The sequence below is a fragment of the Eutrigla gurnardus genome (genome assembly GCF_963514095.1).
Source record: "Eutrigla gurnardus genome assembly, chromosome: 4".
Classification (NCBI taxonomy): domain Eukaryota; kingdom Metazoa; phylum Chordata; class Actinopteri; order Perciformes; family Triglidae; genus Eutrigla; species Eutrigla gurnardus.
In genome coordinates this window covers 20,618,359-20,635,875 of record NC_139918.1, presented here as the reverse complement: position 1 = coordinate 20,635,875, position 17,517 = coordinate 20,618,359, and the positions used below count along the sequence as shown (strand labels likewise).

The 17,517-nt window shown below is 40.3% G+C and overlaps 2 protein-coding genes across 2 annotated transcripts; both read right to left on the bottom strand.

Annotated features, from left to right (window-relative positions):
- Positions 1 to 3,714: 3,714 nt before the first annotated feature.
- LOC311011880 (small ribosomal subunit protein eS8) lies at positions 3,715 to 6,984 on the bottom strand. The gene is made up of 6 exons (XM_084007072.1): positions 6,903 to 6,984; positions 5,963 to 6,069; positions 5,596 to 5,695; positions 5,207 to 5,382; positions 4,606 to 4,735; positions 3,715 to 3,864 (listed from the first exon to the last, which is right to left on the bottom strand). The coding sequence occupies exons 1-6, from the start codon at positions 6,904 to 6,906 to the stop codon at positions 3,755 to 3,757; spliced, it is 627 nt and encodes a 208-aa protein (XP_083863198.1). The 5' UTR covers positions 6,907 to 6,984; the 3' UTR covers positions 3,715 to 3,754.
- A 1,195-nt stretch (positions 6,985 to 8,179) lies between these two features.
- Positions 8,180 to 16,937, bottom strand: hectd3 (HECT domain containing 3). Its single transcript, XM_084007279.1, has 20 exons — positions 16,842 to 16,937; positions 16,021 to 16,486; positions 15,459 to 15,712; positions 15,218 to 15,353; positions 14,474 to 14,595; positions 14,263 to 14,376; positions 13,842 to 13,924; positions 13,547 to 13,712; positions 13,293 to 13,374; positions 12,760 to 12,942; positions 10,833 to 10,885; positions 10,567 to 10,735; positions 10,352 to 10,465; positions 10,162 to 10,251; positions 9,789 to 9,995; positions 9,543 to 9,672; positions 9,028 to 9,102; positions 8,815 to 8,896; positions 8,661 to 8,732; positions 8,180 to 8,393 (listed from the first exon to the last, which is right to left on the bottom strand). Exons 2-20 carry the CDS (start codon positions 16,372 to 16,374, stop codon positions 8,309 to 8,311), a joined length of 2,571 nt encoding a protein of 856 aa, XP_083863405.1. The 5' UTR covers positions 16,375 to 16,486; positions 16,842 to 16,937; the 3' UTR covers positions 8,180 to 8,308.
- Between the last annotated feature and the right edge of the window lie 580 nt (positions 16,938 to 17,517).

Genomic DNA, 17,517 nt, shown 5'->3' with positions numbered 1-17,517 from the left:
CTTGGAGCGCTTCAAACAACCGTTGCAAATGAATTCATTCAAATAACAACGAATTAACTGTAAACAGCCATGGAATAAAAACGAAAACGACGAACTGCGAAGAAAATAAAGCTTCCATGAGTGAAAACGTGCTCGTGAATTTTAGCTAGCTACAAGACAGTACCTTGTTGGACAGCATCTTCCTGTCGCAGACAACCCACCAACTGGTCGACTACAACCAGGCAACCTAGCTTTATGCGTCTTTTCGACCAATCACATAAAGCGGGGATGATCACGTGTCATTTCACCAGACCCGGAAGTTAACTTTTGACCCACGTGTTACCTCACGTTACATGAAGAAAAGGGATATGGAAAAAGGACGGTGGTTTAAAAGTGATTGGTTTTGATTGCCTCAATGGAACCCTGAAAATAAATAGGATAACATTTTGGATAAAAGATAGCGACTCCTTTTGGTACCGCTCCTTTGTCCCTCATGCCATCATACTCTACATCTCCTCACTCTGGGGGAGGAGGACATAGGGTAAAGAGGACAGAAGGGAAAGTGCCACTCACTGTGCAATTAATAATCTACTCATACATACCTGGACTTCTTTTTTGTGCAATCACTTAATCCACCACTTAAATGCAATAATTTAATTTAACTGCTAATTGCCGCTAATGTCATTTATCCACTGTATAAAACACAATGCCATATAAAGTCCTATATATTTTATCTCTAATTATCTATATTTATCCTCTATACAGTTCTCTACACTTAACTTATTTTTCTTTGACTTGTATTCTTATCTCTACTTGATATATATTTAGCAAAGAGTTTATTGTTTACTGTCTATTGTTTACCTTCAATATTTAGCTAAGAGTTTATTGTTTACTCTTTATTGTTTACTTTCTATATTTATTTAGCTAAGAGTTTTTTGTTTATCTTATACTTATACTTAAGCTGCTGGAAATCCAATTTCCTTGCAGGAGTCATCCCAAAGGGGTCAATAAAGAGAAGTCTAAGTGTATTCCAAATAATATATTTAATAAGATTGGAAGATTCAGATTTCTTCTTCTTATCGCTGACTTTTTTTATTATTAACGACCTGTGTCATGATCAGAATTTCACAAACAAATACTGTTGTATTGGAAAATGTTATATTTACACAACTTTTAACCCTAATATGACTACATTATGGAATAGTAGATATGTATTGTACAGGAACAAATCTTTATTTTATGGATGTTGGTATGAGAGAAATATATGGTCTATAACTGACTTAATGGATGCTGATGGTAACCTCTTAAATTCTGAACAATTTTGCACAAAACATAGTTTCAACCCCTCTAAGTCAGATTTTACTTAACCACTTCCTCAAGAATGTTTACTTCTGACAAAAATCCATAGAGCCACAATTGCCCTCATTATTAATCCAAGGGATATTAAACCTGGAAAACACATTTAATAATCGTTTAATAAGGAACTTTCTAACTGAAGAATTATTTACTGGTTGTATTATGTACAACATTTATCCCTCTAAGGAATTCTTCTGAATATGTTTCAACTTTGATGATAAGCTGTATTCGCTTTGTGAGAATGTTGAAACTACGGACCATGTATTTTTCTCATATTGTATAGACATTTTGGTTCGATATTCACAACTGGATCAAAAGGAAAATATCATAATTTTCAGTTGCTATTTCTTAAGATAATATAATATTTGGAATGACATTGCAAAACAAAAATGATGAACTCTGTTGTAATGTAAGTCTATGTCTTGCAAAATTTTTCAATCACAATAGTAGAATCCTGAAGTCATCCCCCACATTTATTTGAATTTTAAGTGAATTTAAAATATACTTGAAATCTTTCAAAAATACTAAAAGGAGCCAAAGCCCAACGTTTCTATAATGTATACGTTATAAGAGAATTTCCCACTAATCTGAATGGCAGCTAAGACAGAGCTATGCTTTCCCCCCTTGTAGGCTACAATATGTATGATATATATTGTGTTTCTTGTCTCCCTTATTTGGTCTTGTCATTCTGTTAATACTATTTTATTATTATTATATTTTGATGTAATTCATTTTACGATTGTAGGCACTTCTAACACTTTGTAACTTAACTATATATTCATATTTTTTCCACTTGACAATCCTTTTATATCGATGAAACCTGTAAAGGTGTTGGTGATGCCATGTTTGAAAAAATGTGTTACCTTACACAACCTCCGGGGCAAAATGCTCATTGATGAGGTATCATTGTATCTATTATCTGAGATCAACATGCAATTGATTACAGCCAAGTCTCATACACTGGAATGTCTAGTGTGCAAATAGGAAAGAGAGTGTGAAGCACATTAAATAAGTGCTAATCAAAGGCAGGCCGAAAGATTAAACCCCTGAATCTCATTTCACAATGCAAACTCTCATTCATGAATATCTGGATGCATTGAGAAAACACCACTACAAAAAAAAAAAAAAAAATCAACAACATAATATTAATATCTATGATGGATGTATTAATTTACTTTTAGGCAGCTTTGGCTGGGGATTGTCCCAGAAATACCTCTCAGGGTTGCTATGTATGCTTTTGAGTTACCTTGTAAAACTTTTCTTCTTCAGTTCTTCAGCGTCTCTTTCCTCCCAGTGCAGTGGTGCATTAACAAGACGTAACAACTAACAGGCCCTACTTTGTATCAAATTAGAGGAAACAATAGAAATAATGTAAATAGGCAATATGAATCAAACGCAATGCCATTTCAGAACAGAATTATTGGGACGCTACCCATACTAATACTAAATTATTAATGTCAATTTGCCTATCATGATTAATTATAATTAGACAGGTTAGGGTTGGGGTTACTTCCTCAGAGTCTCTACGACCCTCCGTTCCCGAGATATAAGCAGAAATTTAGTTAGGGTTAAAATCTTTTTTTATTTTGGCTGTATCTCTAGAACGCCTAAAGGACCCCCCCCCCCCATATCAAATGCTGCTGACGCCCCTGGTTCAGTGTCAATATGGATGTGGACTCAAATCTAGACTGTGAAGGACACTATATGGAGAACAGGTTCTACAACAATCATACAAACTTGTATGATTGGGTGAGATACAGTTTTTAAAGTTAGTATCGTTCTACTCTTTACAGTCATATTAAGGTCTGGATTAATGAGTTCAAGGATTTCTTTTAAGAATCTACACGACAGAATATTATAAAGACAAGCCATGTTCTCTGTAGCAATACAACCTATGGCTACTGAATTAGGGCCAGATCACTAACACATTTATGGGCAAGGTGGGTGGAAATCCTGGTTAAATATTAATTTCATATTAAAATGTTCATTTTTAGAATTTCTGCTACTAAGAAACCTAATAACCACTGCCAATAAGAGTATAATGTGAACAATCAATAGTTCTATTCTGAAGAATTTAGCATTTTTAGGATCTTTATGGTGGATTCATGTACATAAGCATACAGTATACTGACCAGCACATTTAATATTCCAGGAAAACAAACACCCTGTATAGATCCTAGTCTCCCAGCTCTTCATTCATTGCTACAGCCATATGTGTAACACTTAAACAATTAAAAAGTAGTTATGTAAACATTACATTTAAAATAAAAGGGCCATGTGTTACCAAACCCTGCTTATTAGATCAAACATGTTGCATTTGATGAGTTTAACATCACAAACACACTGAAAAAGAAGGAAGCAGTGACAGCAGGCAGTTGGGGGTGTTTTGATTTTATTGACGTATCAAACAGCTGTACATCTATTTGCCTTTCTTGGCCTTGATCTTCCTCAGGTAGAACTCAAGCTCCTTGCCTTCCAGGATGTAGCCATCTGCCCTGCCGCACTGGCCGGGTCTGGAGGCGATGCAAGCTGCAGGAAGGAAGATGGGAAAATCAGTCATGGTGGCAAAAAGCGGGAAATGGTGCTTAAATTAAATCATCTCTGGTGATGGTCAGCTTTGAGGTTGCAGAAATGTTAGACTAGAAGATAATGGATTAATAATTTTAGCATTAATATAATACATTCAGCAGTACAAGTGACAAGAGTGGGATTCTCCAGATCCGACACGTCCCCCACTGGTATACTAATCCACACGTGGAGGCATTCAAATAGTCAACAGCCCTCCGTCTGTCACTTCACAGCCAAGTGCCTGGTTTAAAAGGCAACAGAGGTCTAATTTATAACTTAAGAGTGCAGCAGATGTCTGTAGGTAACAGGTCTTTCTCAGAGTCATCATTATCACCACTTTCATTCAGTAGCAGAACTGGACAAAGTTATCTTCATGGAAAGACTTGGACCTGATAGCACGTATAATGTAACCGTTTGATTGTATCATCTTTGTCATAAAGTCAAGTAAGTCGTACATAAAGAGACCACTCAAAACGGTCTTTTCCAGATTCCTTTACCACAATGAGAAATTCATTCTAATGAAATCAAAATGAAACTGAGTGAGTAATCCCACCGGATCAGCTCGACAATTTCCCCATGCCAAAAGGAATATTGCATTTAAACATGCGTCAAGACAAGAGTTGATGACATTTCTTTGAAATTCACCTCTGGGAGAGAGAGGTTTTGGGGAAAGCTACTAGAACAATACACATGTTGACTCACCAAGAAGTTTTCCCTGCTGGAACTGCTCCTCCAAAAGGGTGCTGATCTTGGCTGTCTTTTTACGCTCATCGTACTTCTTCTGGGTCCTCTTTGACCTCTTCTTGTTCAGGACCTCTTCCTCCTCAGCAGTCTATGGGAAAAAAGGGAATGAAGCTTATTGGAGTGATGTGAAACACTTGAGCTGCTGTTAACACTGCAGAGGAAGGCATGGCAGGTAATGGGTCTTTCTCAGAGTCATCATTATCACCACTTTCATTCAGTAGCAGAACTGGACAAAGTTATCTTCATGGAAAGACATGGAATGAGTTGGACTGGAATTGTGGGCAAGGTGCAACTACAGGTTTGCATTGTACATATATAATAAACACCACCATTTTACATGTATGCAACTCTTGAGCATCACGTTCTACTAGTACGTGTAAGTGGGATCTTTATGAAGATAGCATCCTCTAATTGATCTGCACATGGGGCAAGAGTCTTGAAGTTTTGATCAGCTATGATAGAAGAATCACAATGCTAAAATAAGAGTTACCTGCCACAGTTAGGTTTCTCACCACAGAATAAAAACAGTGTATATGAGACATGCATTTCCCCAACCTACCAGCTTGGCTCCCTTTTTGCGTCCCAGAGGAGTGGCAAAGTGGGCCTCATACCACTGCCTGTAGGGAAGGCTGTCAACCAGGACGATGCAGTTCTTTACCAGGGTCTTGGTTCTGACCAGCTCGTTGTTTGAGGCATTATAGACCACATCAATGATCCTGGTCTTGCGTGTGCAGCCTGGGTAAACACAAAACAGCCTTTAGTCAAAGCAACCACCTCCACCTTAACATGGATAAGATACATCTTTAAAAATGCAATGCAGAGCTTTCTCAGGTGTCTTTGATATCAGCACTTGCATTCAGTAGCAGAACTGGACAAGTTATCATCATAGAAAGGTGTGTGTGTAACATGACAGATCAGACCCATGACATGAACATGGCATTTACTTACACTCAGATCCCCATGAGAAGTTACCAACGTCGAGCCTGAGAGCACGATACTTCTTGTTTCCACCACGGACCCTCACTGTGTGGATGCGACGAGGTCCAATCTAAAGAAAGACATTGTAAAATTAGACCACCAATAGATTCAGGTTCTTTATTTGTAAAGATTTAATTCTGATGGTTAACAGAAAACTGTACTATACGTATATTTTTTTGAAGCGTGTCAGTGTAACTATGACAAGTCCTAGCATTGGTAAGTCTAAAACTTTGAACCAAAACGGCTCAAAAAAGACAAACCTAAGGTCGTGTTTTCTTCATCCACGCCACTTCACATAAAGTCAGTTTAAAGCAGGTAAACACCGGCTTATTCTTACTTTTGTGTTTGCAGGAGGGCGTCCAAGCTCATACTTCCTTTTCTTGTGGTAGGGCTTGCGTTTACCGCCAGTCTTGCGGCGCTTATGCCAGTTGTCCCTTGAGATACCTGAATAGGTGATTAAAATAAGAACCACACTTTAGTTCATCAGACAACTCAGGTGAAATTCAACTCAGAATTTGTTTCTATGCTTGAGCAATCAGTTCTCCAAGGTATAGGTTGTCCACAATGTTAATTAGGATTCCATTAGTTTCATCATGTTGCTCAAGCAATTATATGCTGCTTAATAGCTAAATTGGCCCCGACGTCTGTTGCTTTGCTTGGTTTCTACTCAACCACTACACCTTGATGCATGTGCTTCTAACTCAGCCCCTATACATGCGAGATCGGATATCAACAGTTGTGAGTTCTTCACAAGTCCAAGAAACACAAGTTACAGTTTACGTAATTACAATTTTAACATAACATAAGATAGATACACCCAACTGCATGTCACTAGTCCCTAAATGTTTCAGTGTAGCAGCGTGACATGATCACGGCCATCCTGCTAGCCAATGCTAACAGTAACGTTACCCGTGTATTAACTCGGCGCTGTTAAAAACTGTCAACACAACATTAACGGCCGAGTTGAGTACACAACGCTCAATCCACCTTAAATATCATTAAGTCTCAAACAGCTATAGAGTGCCGTTTTATAGCACACTTAAGCACAAGAAGCTAACTACATCGCCAACGAGAGCAGCCATCTTGGAGCACTCCAGACATCCTTTGCAAATTGCTCCATTAAAATACTACAAAGTAGCTGTAGACAGCCAAGTTACCCTTACGTTTGTAGAAATAACATTAATCATCAATGTGCCAAACCATTATAGAAATATTCCTTCGATAAAACAGTAGATGGACGAGGATTCTCCCTGTAACCCGAGCATGAAAACACGTACCCATTCTCAGGCGCCGGCTAGAAAGAGGACTCGCAAAGGCTCATGGGGAGGTTTGAAGGAAGTTGTTCTCGCGAGAATTCACTAGCTCGGCGAACGGTATTTTGTTCGAGTGAGGTTTTGGAAGATGGAGTTACTCGGAACTTTTTTTAACTTACATAGTTTTAACATACTGACAAAGTAATGTCACAGTATATAAATACTCTGTTGCAAGTAAAAGACCTGCTTGAATAAAATTACTAAAATATTAGCATAAAAATATACTTAAAGTAGCCTACCAAAAGTAAAAATGGACTGACTATGCAGAATGGCCCATTTCAAATGAATAAAATGTATATTATTGATTATAATTATTGATGTATTAATGTATACATCACTTAAATATTGTAGCTGGCAACTGTGTGAATACATTAAATAACTGTGTATATTGCCCAGTTGCTTATCTATGATTTCATTTATTTTTAGATTTTGTATTATTATTTAAACCTGCAAATTAACTGAAGTTATAAAATAACTGTAATAGAGTAGAAAAGTACAATGTTTGATGTAGTGGCGGAGAAGTTGAGTAGTTGAGTAAAAGTATTTATTTACTTTGCACCTTAATAATGATATTCTCTTTAACAAGCCTGTCAAAATGAATTATTTTAGTGTACAAAAGTGAAATAAAACAGAAACTTGACATTTTACAAATAACGTATTGTCATAAAAACCTTAAATATGATTACATTAAATTTATAAAATGGATATGTTTTACCTTTTAACTTATATATTATAAGTATATATATATACTTATACATATATATTATATATATATATATTATATATGTATCAATCTACAGATACAGCAGGTGATTACAGATAATTAAAATGTTGATGAAATTATTCAAAAACATTTCAGATTAGTTTAATTGATCTCATTGTTGTGTATTTGCTCCATAATAGGTGACATAAAATTCCAATTTCTGAATACTTTAAAATCTGCTCAGTAATCTGCCCAAAAACCTGGTTTTGCATGTCAAAGATGTATTAGACTGATATTAAAGTTTTGTTTTGCATTTTGACTCTCTCTGAATGTAGTGATTTGTGGTTCATGAAGTTACTTAACTGCCATCTGCAGTTCAGTATTTATTATCAGTGACCTGCTGTAATTGTAGAAGGTGAGACAGCTTCTTATGATGTCCATTGACAATGTCAAGACTGCACGTTTAAACCCTTTTATAAACACACTTTAAACACATCCACTAATTTAATGTTTCTTTCAAGAAAATTATAAAAAGTAATCCATTTTCCAGTTCTTTATTATATACAGCTAGGATTAATTGGCAGTTGTGTAGATATGGTGATACACAAGATTTCTATCCATTTGACAGCGGTCCATAAAGTGTTTGTTCATTAAAGCAGCATACAGATCATTCTTCCCAGGGGCTCATGTCGGTGTCGATGGCCACGCAGTTGTAAGCAGCATAACGCAGCTTCTCCTCACATACCTTTGCACTGAAGAACAGAACGAACAAGAGCACAAGAAAAGATTGGAGGCTATACTGTAAATATAACATTACTGTCAACAAGAAGCAGTTTGACTAAAAGTTAATAGCATTTTATAAACTTATAAATACACATATATACAGCATATGGAATTAACTGAAGAGTGGATTGTGAAAGCAACTGGCATTTAACTTCTTGGTATAGCACAGTAAAAACAAGTTTAATTCAACACAACTAACAGACTATGCATGTGCAAATTACAGTAAACTAAAATACCTTGGGTAGTTGGGTAAATAAAGAGTGCTGGAACACGTGGAGGACTGTGGAAGTGCATCGGTCGTTTCAGAGCTAAATCAGGACACAGGAAATTGAACAGTAAGTAAACAGCAGTATATGTTCAATATTTTTATCTACGGGATGATGCACTCACCCTTGTTTGTCAGGAAAGACATAGATGGGCGCAGGAAGGCGACTTCTACCAGTTACAAACCTCAGAAACCTGCTGCGATCCTCTGAAAACAAAATTCAAAATCGTTGTCGGTCACCGAGCACTCGCCATCAATATCCCTCGTCTCATCAGTTTACAGCATAACAAACACACATGCGCTGTTAAAGTCTGACAAGCAAACAACAGTGAACTGACCATTGGTGAAGCTCGTCAGTGCTTCCCATAAGTATTGCACTCTAACGTCACTTTGTTCCAGGTCTTCATAGCGTGCTGATCAGGAGATAGAAACAACATTAATGCATTGCAATGAGTCCACACTACAGCATTTCATTGAAGAGGACCTACAATCAAGCACGTGTGGGGCTTTTGCTTATGAACTTCACTTACGGTTTAACCTCCAAATGAAGTGTTTTTTTGGATTGTTTACATCCTGTTTGACTGATGATGATTTAAACTGAGGGAGATATGAATGTCTGCAAATAAATCTCATGGTGGTGCTAAAAGAAACGTTGTCGGGATTCCTCATCTGGTCACCATAGATATCAAAACAACACTTCATAGTACTTCAGTCTGCACCAAAATAGTGGACTTCTAGTGCTAACATGGCTAAAAACAAATACAGCGTCGCCTCTTCAATCGGTGTGGAAAATATGCATTTACTTTCAAAGAGGCTGAGATAAATCTAAACTAGATCTAATGTGGACACTCACTCAGTCGTTTCAGGGCCTCCACGGTAATCTCAGGGTCTCCACATACTTTCTTTTCCACTTCCTGCCAGGTGAGCAGGTCTAGCACTGCCTGAGGAACCACCTTCAGCAGCCCCGCCTGCATGGCTGCAATCTGTGATACACATACAGACAAAGAGGCACATGCACACGCTTCATTGTTAGCCGCTCTAAGAATAAAAAGATAACCACTCTCGTATCAGCAACGTATAGAAAGGCAGTAAGTCCCACCTGCTGCTTGCTCTCCTCTAGCCGAGCCTTCTGCACCAGGCGGATGAACTCGCTGCGGTCCTCGTAGTGAACGGCCACGTTGCTGCCCCCGGGGATGAGCTCCACCATCTGGCCGTCACTCCGCAGGGTGGTGTACACCAGCTCCTCACCAAACCTGAACTCGTACGTTTCCTGGTCCATGTTCTCCATGGCGTCCAGCAGGTTCACCTGAACGCACATCACATTCAAAATTATTTAAATTTGAATCTGTGGCGCAGATTAAGATTTCGGTAGCAACGCAAATGATATAAAAGTGCTGTAGAAGCATAACACTCAGTCAGTAATTAACATTACATTACATGTTAGGCAGGTGTCATTGTTTAAATGTCCTCACCAGTACAGAGTCTACAGCGGGGAAATCTTTACTCCAGCTGACAGCCTCCCCAGTCAGCTGCTTCCACACCAGCCCAGGCAGAGCCAAGACCTGCAGGGTGTGAACAGAGAATCAAGTCCTTACATCCACCCATTCTTACTTTGTAGTGATGTTAACAACCTACAATGGGTGGAGGATAACCATCACTCACCAAGAAGTCTTTCCCTCTGAGAGCAGCTCCCATGAGCTGACCGATCCACTCGTACTTATGGAACTCTTTACACGACGGGTTGGGGACGTAGTAATCTCTGGCCTCTAAGGCACCCTGAGAGACCAGGAGGTCAAGAAACAAAGCCACAGCCAATGAGAACACCGTCTTAGTCAGATCTTGACTGCGCGCAGGCTGTGATGGTTACTTGCTAATACCTGGTTGGATGTACGGCTGAAGAATGGCAGGGGCAAAGGGCAGTCAGCTGAGCTGGGGCACAGCTCCTCAGACATATCCGCTAGGCTGTCCCGAAATCCACCCCCCTGGTCAATGATTCCCTCCGCGATGAACTTACATTCCCACCACTGGTCATACCGAGCAGGCCACCTGACAAACCAACAGGAAAGATGGTACAGTTAGATTTGCCCTCAATTGATATTATATTCAGGCAAGGATGTCACATGGGAAGCCTTAAAATGCACACCTATAATCCAGAGTCTTCTCAAATTTGTCGGACGGCTTGAGGCCTTCATATACCTGCAAGGAGAAAGAAAATTCACAAGGCGATAGTAACAGCACTCGTAATACGGTACATCGATCCTAATTTTTTGGATAAATGCACCTCATCATCACACAGAAGAACGAGGAGTTAGGCCTGTCATGATAACAAATTTTACTTGGCGATTAATTGTCCCAGGATTGATTGCGATAAGCGATAATATTGCCGTTTTGAGACTATTTTCAACTGGTATACCGGTAATGCAAGTACACCCTTTCAAAGATCAAAACGTTTATTTCTAAAGAATATTTAACATGAGAACTGGAAAACATTTAAAATATCCCAAATAAATAAAACAACCAAAAACAATAAATAAAATGGACTCTCAATCCAGTTTAACAAAAATGCACTTGAATAAAAACACACACAACCGAAACAATAAATAAATCGGATGTTAACTACAGTAGCTGAGCATCGGCAGCAGCAAAATAAGCGCTGGCGAGCACAGCAAGAGGATGGAGCTCGCTTACGAGCTGAAACGGCAGAAGACCCTTAAAGAAGTGTTTTTCAATCGGGAGAAGGCCTTCCGCGAAAAAGTGGAGAGAGCAAGTGACCCCCAGAACTTCCAGAAAGAGGAGAACCTGAAGTCCTCAACCAGCCTGGAGAACTTCATGAACCTCCAGGCTGAGATAGAGGTCACCCATGAGAAGGCTGTTCTTATCCGCCAGCTGCAGGAGGAGATCCAGACCCTGAAAGAAGACCTCTCTGAGAAAGAGGAGGCCTTAAATGATATGAGTGAGATCCTGAATTTACAGGGCTCAGCCTGCCGGCAGAACTACATTAACCTCCATGATGAGAAGCAAGTCACTCAAGGCCTCTGAGCCCAATTAGCTCAGCTCAAAAAACGGTACCAGTGCAAGATCCTGCAGCAGGAGCAGCAGAAGGAGGCTCTGGAAAAACTGCACTACTCAAAGACTTGGAGGACCTGAAAGACAAACAGGTCTCATCCAACCAGGAGCTGGTGTCTAACCTCCACACTGGCATTGAAGACAATTAGGGCCTCCGAGCTGAGTTAACTCAGCTCAAAGAAGAGCTCCAGAAGAAGACCCTGGACCAGCAGCAGGAGAAGGAAGTCCTTAATGAACAGGTCACTGCCAACCAGGAGTCACCAGCAGACAACATAGACAACAAGGTCGAGAGAGACGAAGACGAAGTTATGTATATATTTAAAAAAAAGAAAAAAATAGGCATTTAGTTGCTGTTGTGTTGGTTTAGGTGTCTTTGTTTATGGTTGCCATGGTAACGGTTGCCATGGTAACCGTTTCATGTTTTGTTTACGGCTGCCATGGTAACGGTTGCCGGACAAAAACACGGAACGTTACCATGGCAACCATAAACAAAGCCCGTAAACCAAAACAATAGCAACTAAATGCGTATTTTTTTCTCTTAATTTGGTTGGCCAGAAAACACGTTTGCCTGTAAGTACATGTCATACAGTTATTTATCATTAAGTATTAAGAAATACTAGTAATGAAAACCTTTGTTAATTAATTCAATTCCGTTCAGAATGTGTATTATTATCATATATGCTAATCGCTAGCATCTTAGTGGAATTTCCCATAGACGTTAGCCTTAAGCTAGCACATTTGTTGTGAAGCTGCTTTCTGTATGATATACTGAAAGATGTATTTTGTATCTGTCCAGTTTTACAGTGCTTCCTGAGTAAAGTTTTGGAAAGGAAACAAGCTGCTTCATTCTTTACAAGGGAAAAGTTAGCTATCTGCCGAGCTGACGTAGCAGGCTAGACCGCGCCACACACACACTGAAGCGGGGGCAGAACAATGCGATTAATTGATTTATTGCTTATCGCAACAGTCCTATGAGGAGTCACCACTCACAACACGTTTCATACCTGATTCAACACAGCGTTCTTGCAGCTGGTGTCCAGAGAGGGGTTGTCCCTGTGCTCCATGGCCAGACGTCTGTTGATGTAGAGTCGGGGCATGAAGTTTGGCTTGCTGGTCTCCGAGTCCTTCAGGCACTGTGTGATGAGGGCCGAGCGGCGTTTGGACAGCAGCAGGAACTGCTTGATGCTCTAGAAGGTGTCAGAGAAGGTCATTTTCAAAGTCATTTTGATGTCTTTTAAGACTCTTCATGTATCAGCTCGTGTGAGTGGAAAGGTATTAAATATTAGTGAGCAATTTCTTTGTCTAGCATTTTCTCATCAAGCTTTTACCTTGACTGGGACCTTGAGAAAAGTTCTCAATGATGTGGAATAAAGCTTTTATTTAAAAAAAAACAAAAAAAAAAACGTTTCACTGGCATTGAATGAAAGCGAGGCAGGGTGCTACCTCTTGGTTGTATATTTACTATAAATCTGGTTTATTGCTGCTTATTGCTGAATTGGTGTCCAGTGTCGGTCTAATTTTAAAAGCTTTGACTCACTTTGAGCTGGTTGAAGGTACCCAGGCTGTAGTCCCAGGCCGGTACCAGGTGTGGGAGCACACTGTCCAGGAGACAGATGAACCTGCAGAGAGCGAGACCGAAGAAAAGAACCAACATGAACACTGAGAACTGCATAACGCTTTCAAGCAAAAAAAGACAAATCGATTGTATTTCTGAGATTGAAATAACTGTGGAGTTACTAGTTGATTAGAAATACATTTTTATGACAATTCTAAAAACCTTTTGAAAGTTACCTTTGGATGACCAGTGCTCTGCGGTACAGGACGTCAGGCGTGTTGCCCTGCAGACGGGGGTAGCGCACCAGGTTAGAGGACTGGAAGACATCAGCGTTCAGGCCGAGGTCTCTTTCACAGGACGACTTGATCTTCAAGCCTCTGATCCGGACATCTATCCCCTCATCTGTGGAGCCAAAAGCATCGTTTATGGGTTAATTAAAAACACTGTAGAAGCTTTTGCAGCTGAAGAAGAAGACGTTTTCAAAATGAGAGGAAATACCCCGTTAAATAGAAACACGCTGAAAATCCTTACCTCTACATTCCTCAATCCGAACCTCAATCACTGGCAGGTGAGACGTCATATCCTCCAGCACACATACTTCTCCAATCAGGTTGCTAGAGGCAACAAAAGAGCAGAGGTGGTGCAAAGCAACTGTAGTGAAACAGACAATATGCAACTGGCTTGATATTCAAATTCATAGTTACAAATTATAGGAAAAAAATAGTATTTTATATCTACTTTAGAAGAGCTTCACATAGTTAGACAGGGCAAGAACAATATGTCAGATAGACATTGACCTTCTTTTAAACAGATCTGTTGATTCAGGTTCCTACCATCATATTTTCCTATTATAATAATATATAATAATGTAGTTCATTATCATATTATTTCCCTAACTGCATACAGAAGGTGTGAATTAAAATTAAGTGTCAGGCGAAGGAAAAGGCCTCACTCGTCTATGGTGACGTCACTCAGCTTCTTCAGGTTGTCTCCCTCTCCTCCAAACACTGTGACTCGTTTGGGCATGTAGTTGTCGTCTGTAGAGTCCACTGTCAATATGAGTTTACTGGAGAGCAAAGAGAAGCACAATATATGTGATTAAGACAATGTATCAGCACGATTTAAGTTCACACAACTGTAGAAATATCCCAAAACAAACGTACTTGACCACAGTGCCTCTCTTCATGTGCAGGCGGATCCAGTGTTGTCCCTGCATGCCGTCGCTCTCCCAGTAAGTTTCAGTGTCGCCGTCTGTCAGACAACTTGCCCCTCCACTGGGATCCTCCTGTCAGCAAATATTAAAGTCATTCCATGTGTAAAACCATTCACTGACTGTCCTGTCATTTTGGTAGTTCTTATTCTTTTCATTGTTATTCTTGTAGTTTTTAACAAGTATATTCCACTCAATGTTGATTTCATTATGTACTATTTCTGTCAAATCTTTGATCTGAAAAGCAGATGATAAACAAGACCGTGGCTGCGTGCGAAATCACTCACTGACAAACATGATATACCATCATGCATTGCGCTCAAGGAAAGATGATAGATGAGTAGAGAGAGCAGAACAGTTGAGACAAATCCACGCGTTTAATGTCAGCAGAGCAGCGCATCACCACACACGCATCGACAACGGTGGCGTATACCGCTCCTTTTGTTCTTGCCTTTCACAATAAAAGCCCTAGACATTACTGCCTACCATTAACTCATTATATAGTCCTCTACATACACCTCCTGTACAGGTAGAGTAGGTGGTAAATAAGTGAGTGATTTCAGACACAACCTGAACGTTTGCTTGATACTCATACATTGTTTACTATTACTTGTATTAAATGTACACAGCTGCAGATTTCAAATCTCCACGTCGGGAAAAACAAAAACATACAAATACGTGAGCACAAGCGACTCACCGAACACGAGGAAACGTCGATGCTGGTCACGCACTGCTTCACACTCCCCAGGTTCTCATCCTCTTTCCCTATGTGGTCATAGAAGTAATGCACCAAGTCTTCGTCACATTCGTATGCCCAGGTGGGAGGAACATACCTTGAAGTTTTGAAGGGAAACAACAGCTTAAATTTGACAATCTGCTGCTAAACAAAACCAAAAACGTCTGATCTCTCTGATTGGACTCATCGCAAACATGCTCACCTTAGCTTCTGCACGGCAGCATCATCGCATTCGGCGATTTTGGGTTTGGAGCCGATGTAGAGCGCGTTCTCCACACCCACCACCTGCTCCCACCTGTTGCAGGGCTTGTGGTCGTAGCCGAAGAGCTGCTGCTGTCTACTGATGGTCTCCGGTGACTCCACTGGCACCAGCCTGTCACCTCCCTCCGTGTGTTTACACACCAGGATCCAGCCTTCCTCCAACTCCTGGGCCGGACGGTGCTCCTCCAGCTGTTCCTGGACACAGACATCGTTATGTGAACATGTGTTTTCCTCCCACACAGAGAGGTGAAAACATTTAAAAACATCTGCAGGAGCATAAAAAAGTCTATTGTAGAAAGAGCTGGTCATTCAGTATATTCAGGTAGTCACCTGACCTTATAACGTTGCTGAATCTATCTGACCAACTGAAGCGACCACGGATCATAAAACTGCCCCCACAGACTTGTACAGTAGGCAATAGGCATGATGGGTGCATCACTTCATCCACCTCTCTTCTACCCCAGCAGTGGTTCAGTGACTTTAACAGGGGGACAGACGCTTACCTTATTGATTTTGACCCACAGGCCCTGGCTGTTGCAGTACTCCTCCCCAGTTGTCCGGATGCAAGTCCCTTTCTTTGGTTCTAGGTTGTACTTGGATAATTTCTTAATGTTTGGGGTCTGGTGTGGACAGTCAAAGACGGACACGAGCGTTTTGCCGACGCTGGAGCCCCCTGTAGATGCTCCGGTGGAGGCGAACGGGACGGACGAGGAATCCTTGCAGATCTTGTAGCAGACCTCTTTGGGGACATAACACATGCACTCCGGCACCGCCTCGCTCCTCTTGAAACACTCAATGCACCTGTTAAGGAAGCGGATCCTGCCAAGCAGCAGGTGAGGGTTGTCGCCCAGAGACATGACGATGACAATGATGGAGGTGATAGTCAGCAGCTCAGCAGCAGGGGGGCGTCAGCTGACATTACACCACTGTCCGGCGCTTGTTTTCCTGCCTGGTTGAGCGGAGATGCTCCTGTCAAAACAAAGCAAACAATACCGAATATTCTGGAAAGAATGCGCGTTCAATAAACAACAGCCAACTCCTGTGATTTTATTTGATTTTCAGCTATCTTTCACTTGAGTCTTAAAGGCTAGGAAAAAAACCAATCGCTATTTCGCGACCAAAGTCCACTGACATAGTAAGACATGTAGCGGTTTCTTCTAGCTAACATTAGCGAACTAGCTAGGTGTTAGTAAATGAGTGTATCGTGGGACGTTTACGATACATGCTAACTGCAAAAGCACACTCATTTCAATCAGAAGTTAAGTAAAGAATATACGTATCGTGAAAAAAGCCAGAGTGATGTCAATAACCGGCATTCACGTACCTTTTCTGCCAAGTAATGTTCTAAAGGCGAAACTCGTATCGTACTTCTTTGGATTTCTTACAACGCGGAAGCGCATAAGACACTTTTGACCCTCTCCAACTTCCGTCGTTTGTATTTCAAAATAAAAGTGTGATCACTTAATTCTGTCATTAAATAAATATGACAAAACGGAAATGAATAAAGACAGTAATCGTGTCAGTCTGTACGTATGATTCGTATTCCTACATTATTGTGTAACGTTAATCAAATTAGGCTACCACACAGCAAAGTTGGGAAATGGGAAAACGCGTTGCATTGAGAGTGTGATGAATTTAAAAGTAATTAAAACAGAATTGATAAGACTTAACAAATTATCATTTTAATAGAAAAATAGGTCCCAATGAATAGGAAGGATGTATCTATAATGATAGATGTATTCAATAGATTCATAACTGATTAATAATTACAACACAGTTTGAAAAGAGAAATACATTACTCCCACAAGAAGGAAGTTTAATTAGCTTTTCCATTAAGAGAGAGAGAGAGAGAGAGAGAGAGAGAGAGAGAGAGAGAGAGAGAGAGAGAGAGAGAGAGAGAGAGAGAGAGAGAGAGAGATCAGAAGCAGAGGACTGGTAGCCAAGTGTCCCCCTCAGGGAGGAGGGCCAAGATGAAATTGATTCATCAGCATGCAGACAGC

Bases quoted from the DNA above. Each gene is read 5' to 3' on its own strand.
- LOC311011880 (XM_084007072.1), bottom strand. The intron at 5,383-5,595 runs GTAAGTAAATGC...GTGTTTACCCAG, and splicing joins CTTCTCATGGGGATCTGAGT to GCTGCACACGCAAGACCAGG. The intron at 4,736-5,206 runs GTAGGTTGGGGA...TTTTTCCCATAG, and splicing joins GCAAAAAGGGAGCCAAGCTG to ACTGCTGAGGAGGAAGAGGT.
- hectd3 (XM_084007279.1), bottom strand. From the start codon at position 16,374: ATGTCTCTGGGCGACAACCCTCACCTGCTGCTTGGCAGGATCCGCTTC. The intron at 14,596-15,217 runs GTGAGTCGCTTG...ATTTGCTGACAG, and splicing joins TCGACGTTTCCTCGTGTTCG to GAGGATCCCAGTGGAGGGGC. The intron at 9,103-9,542 runs GTGAGTGTCCAC...TCTCCTGATCAG, and splicing joins GGAGGCCCTGAAACGACTGA to CACGCTATGAAGACCTGGAA.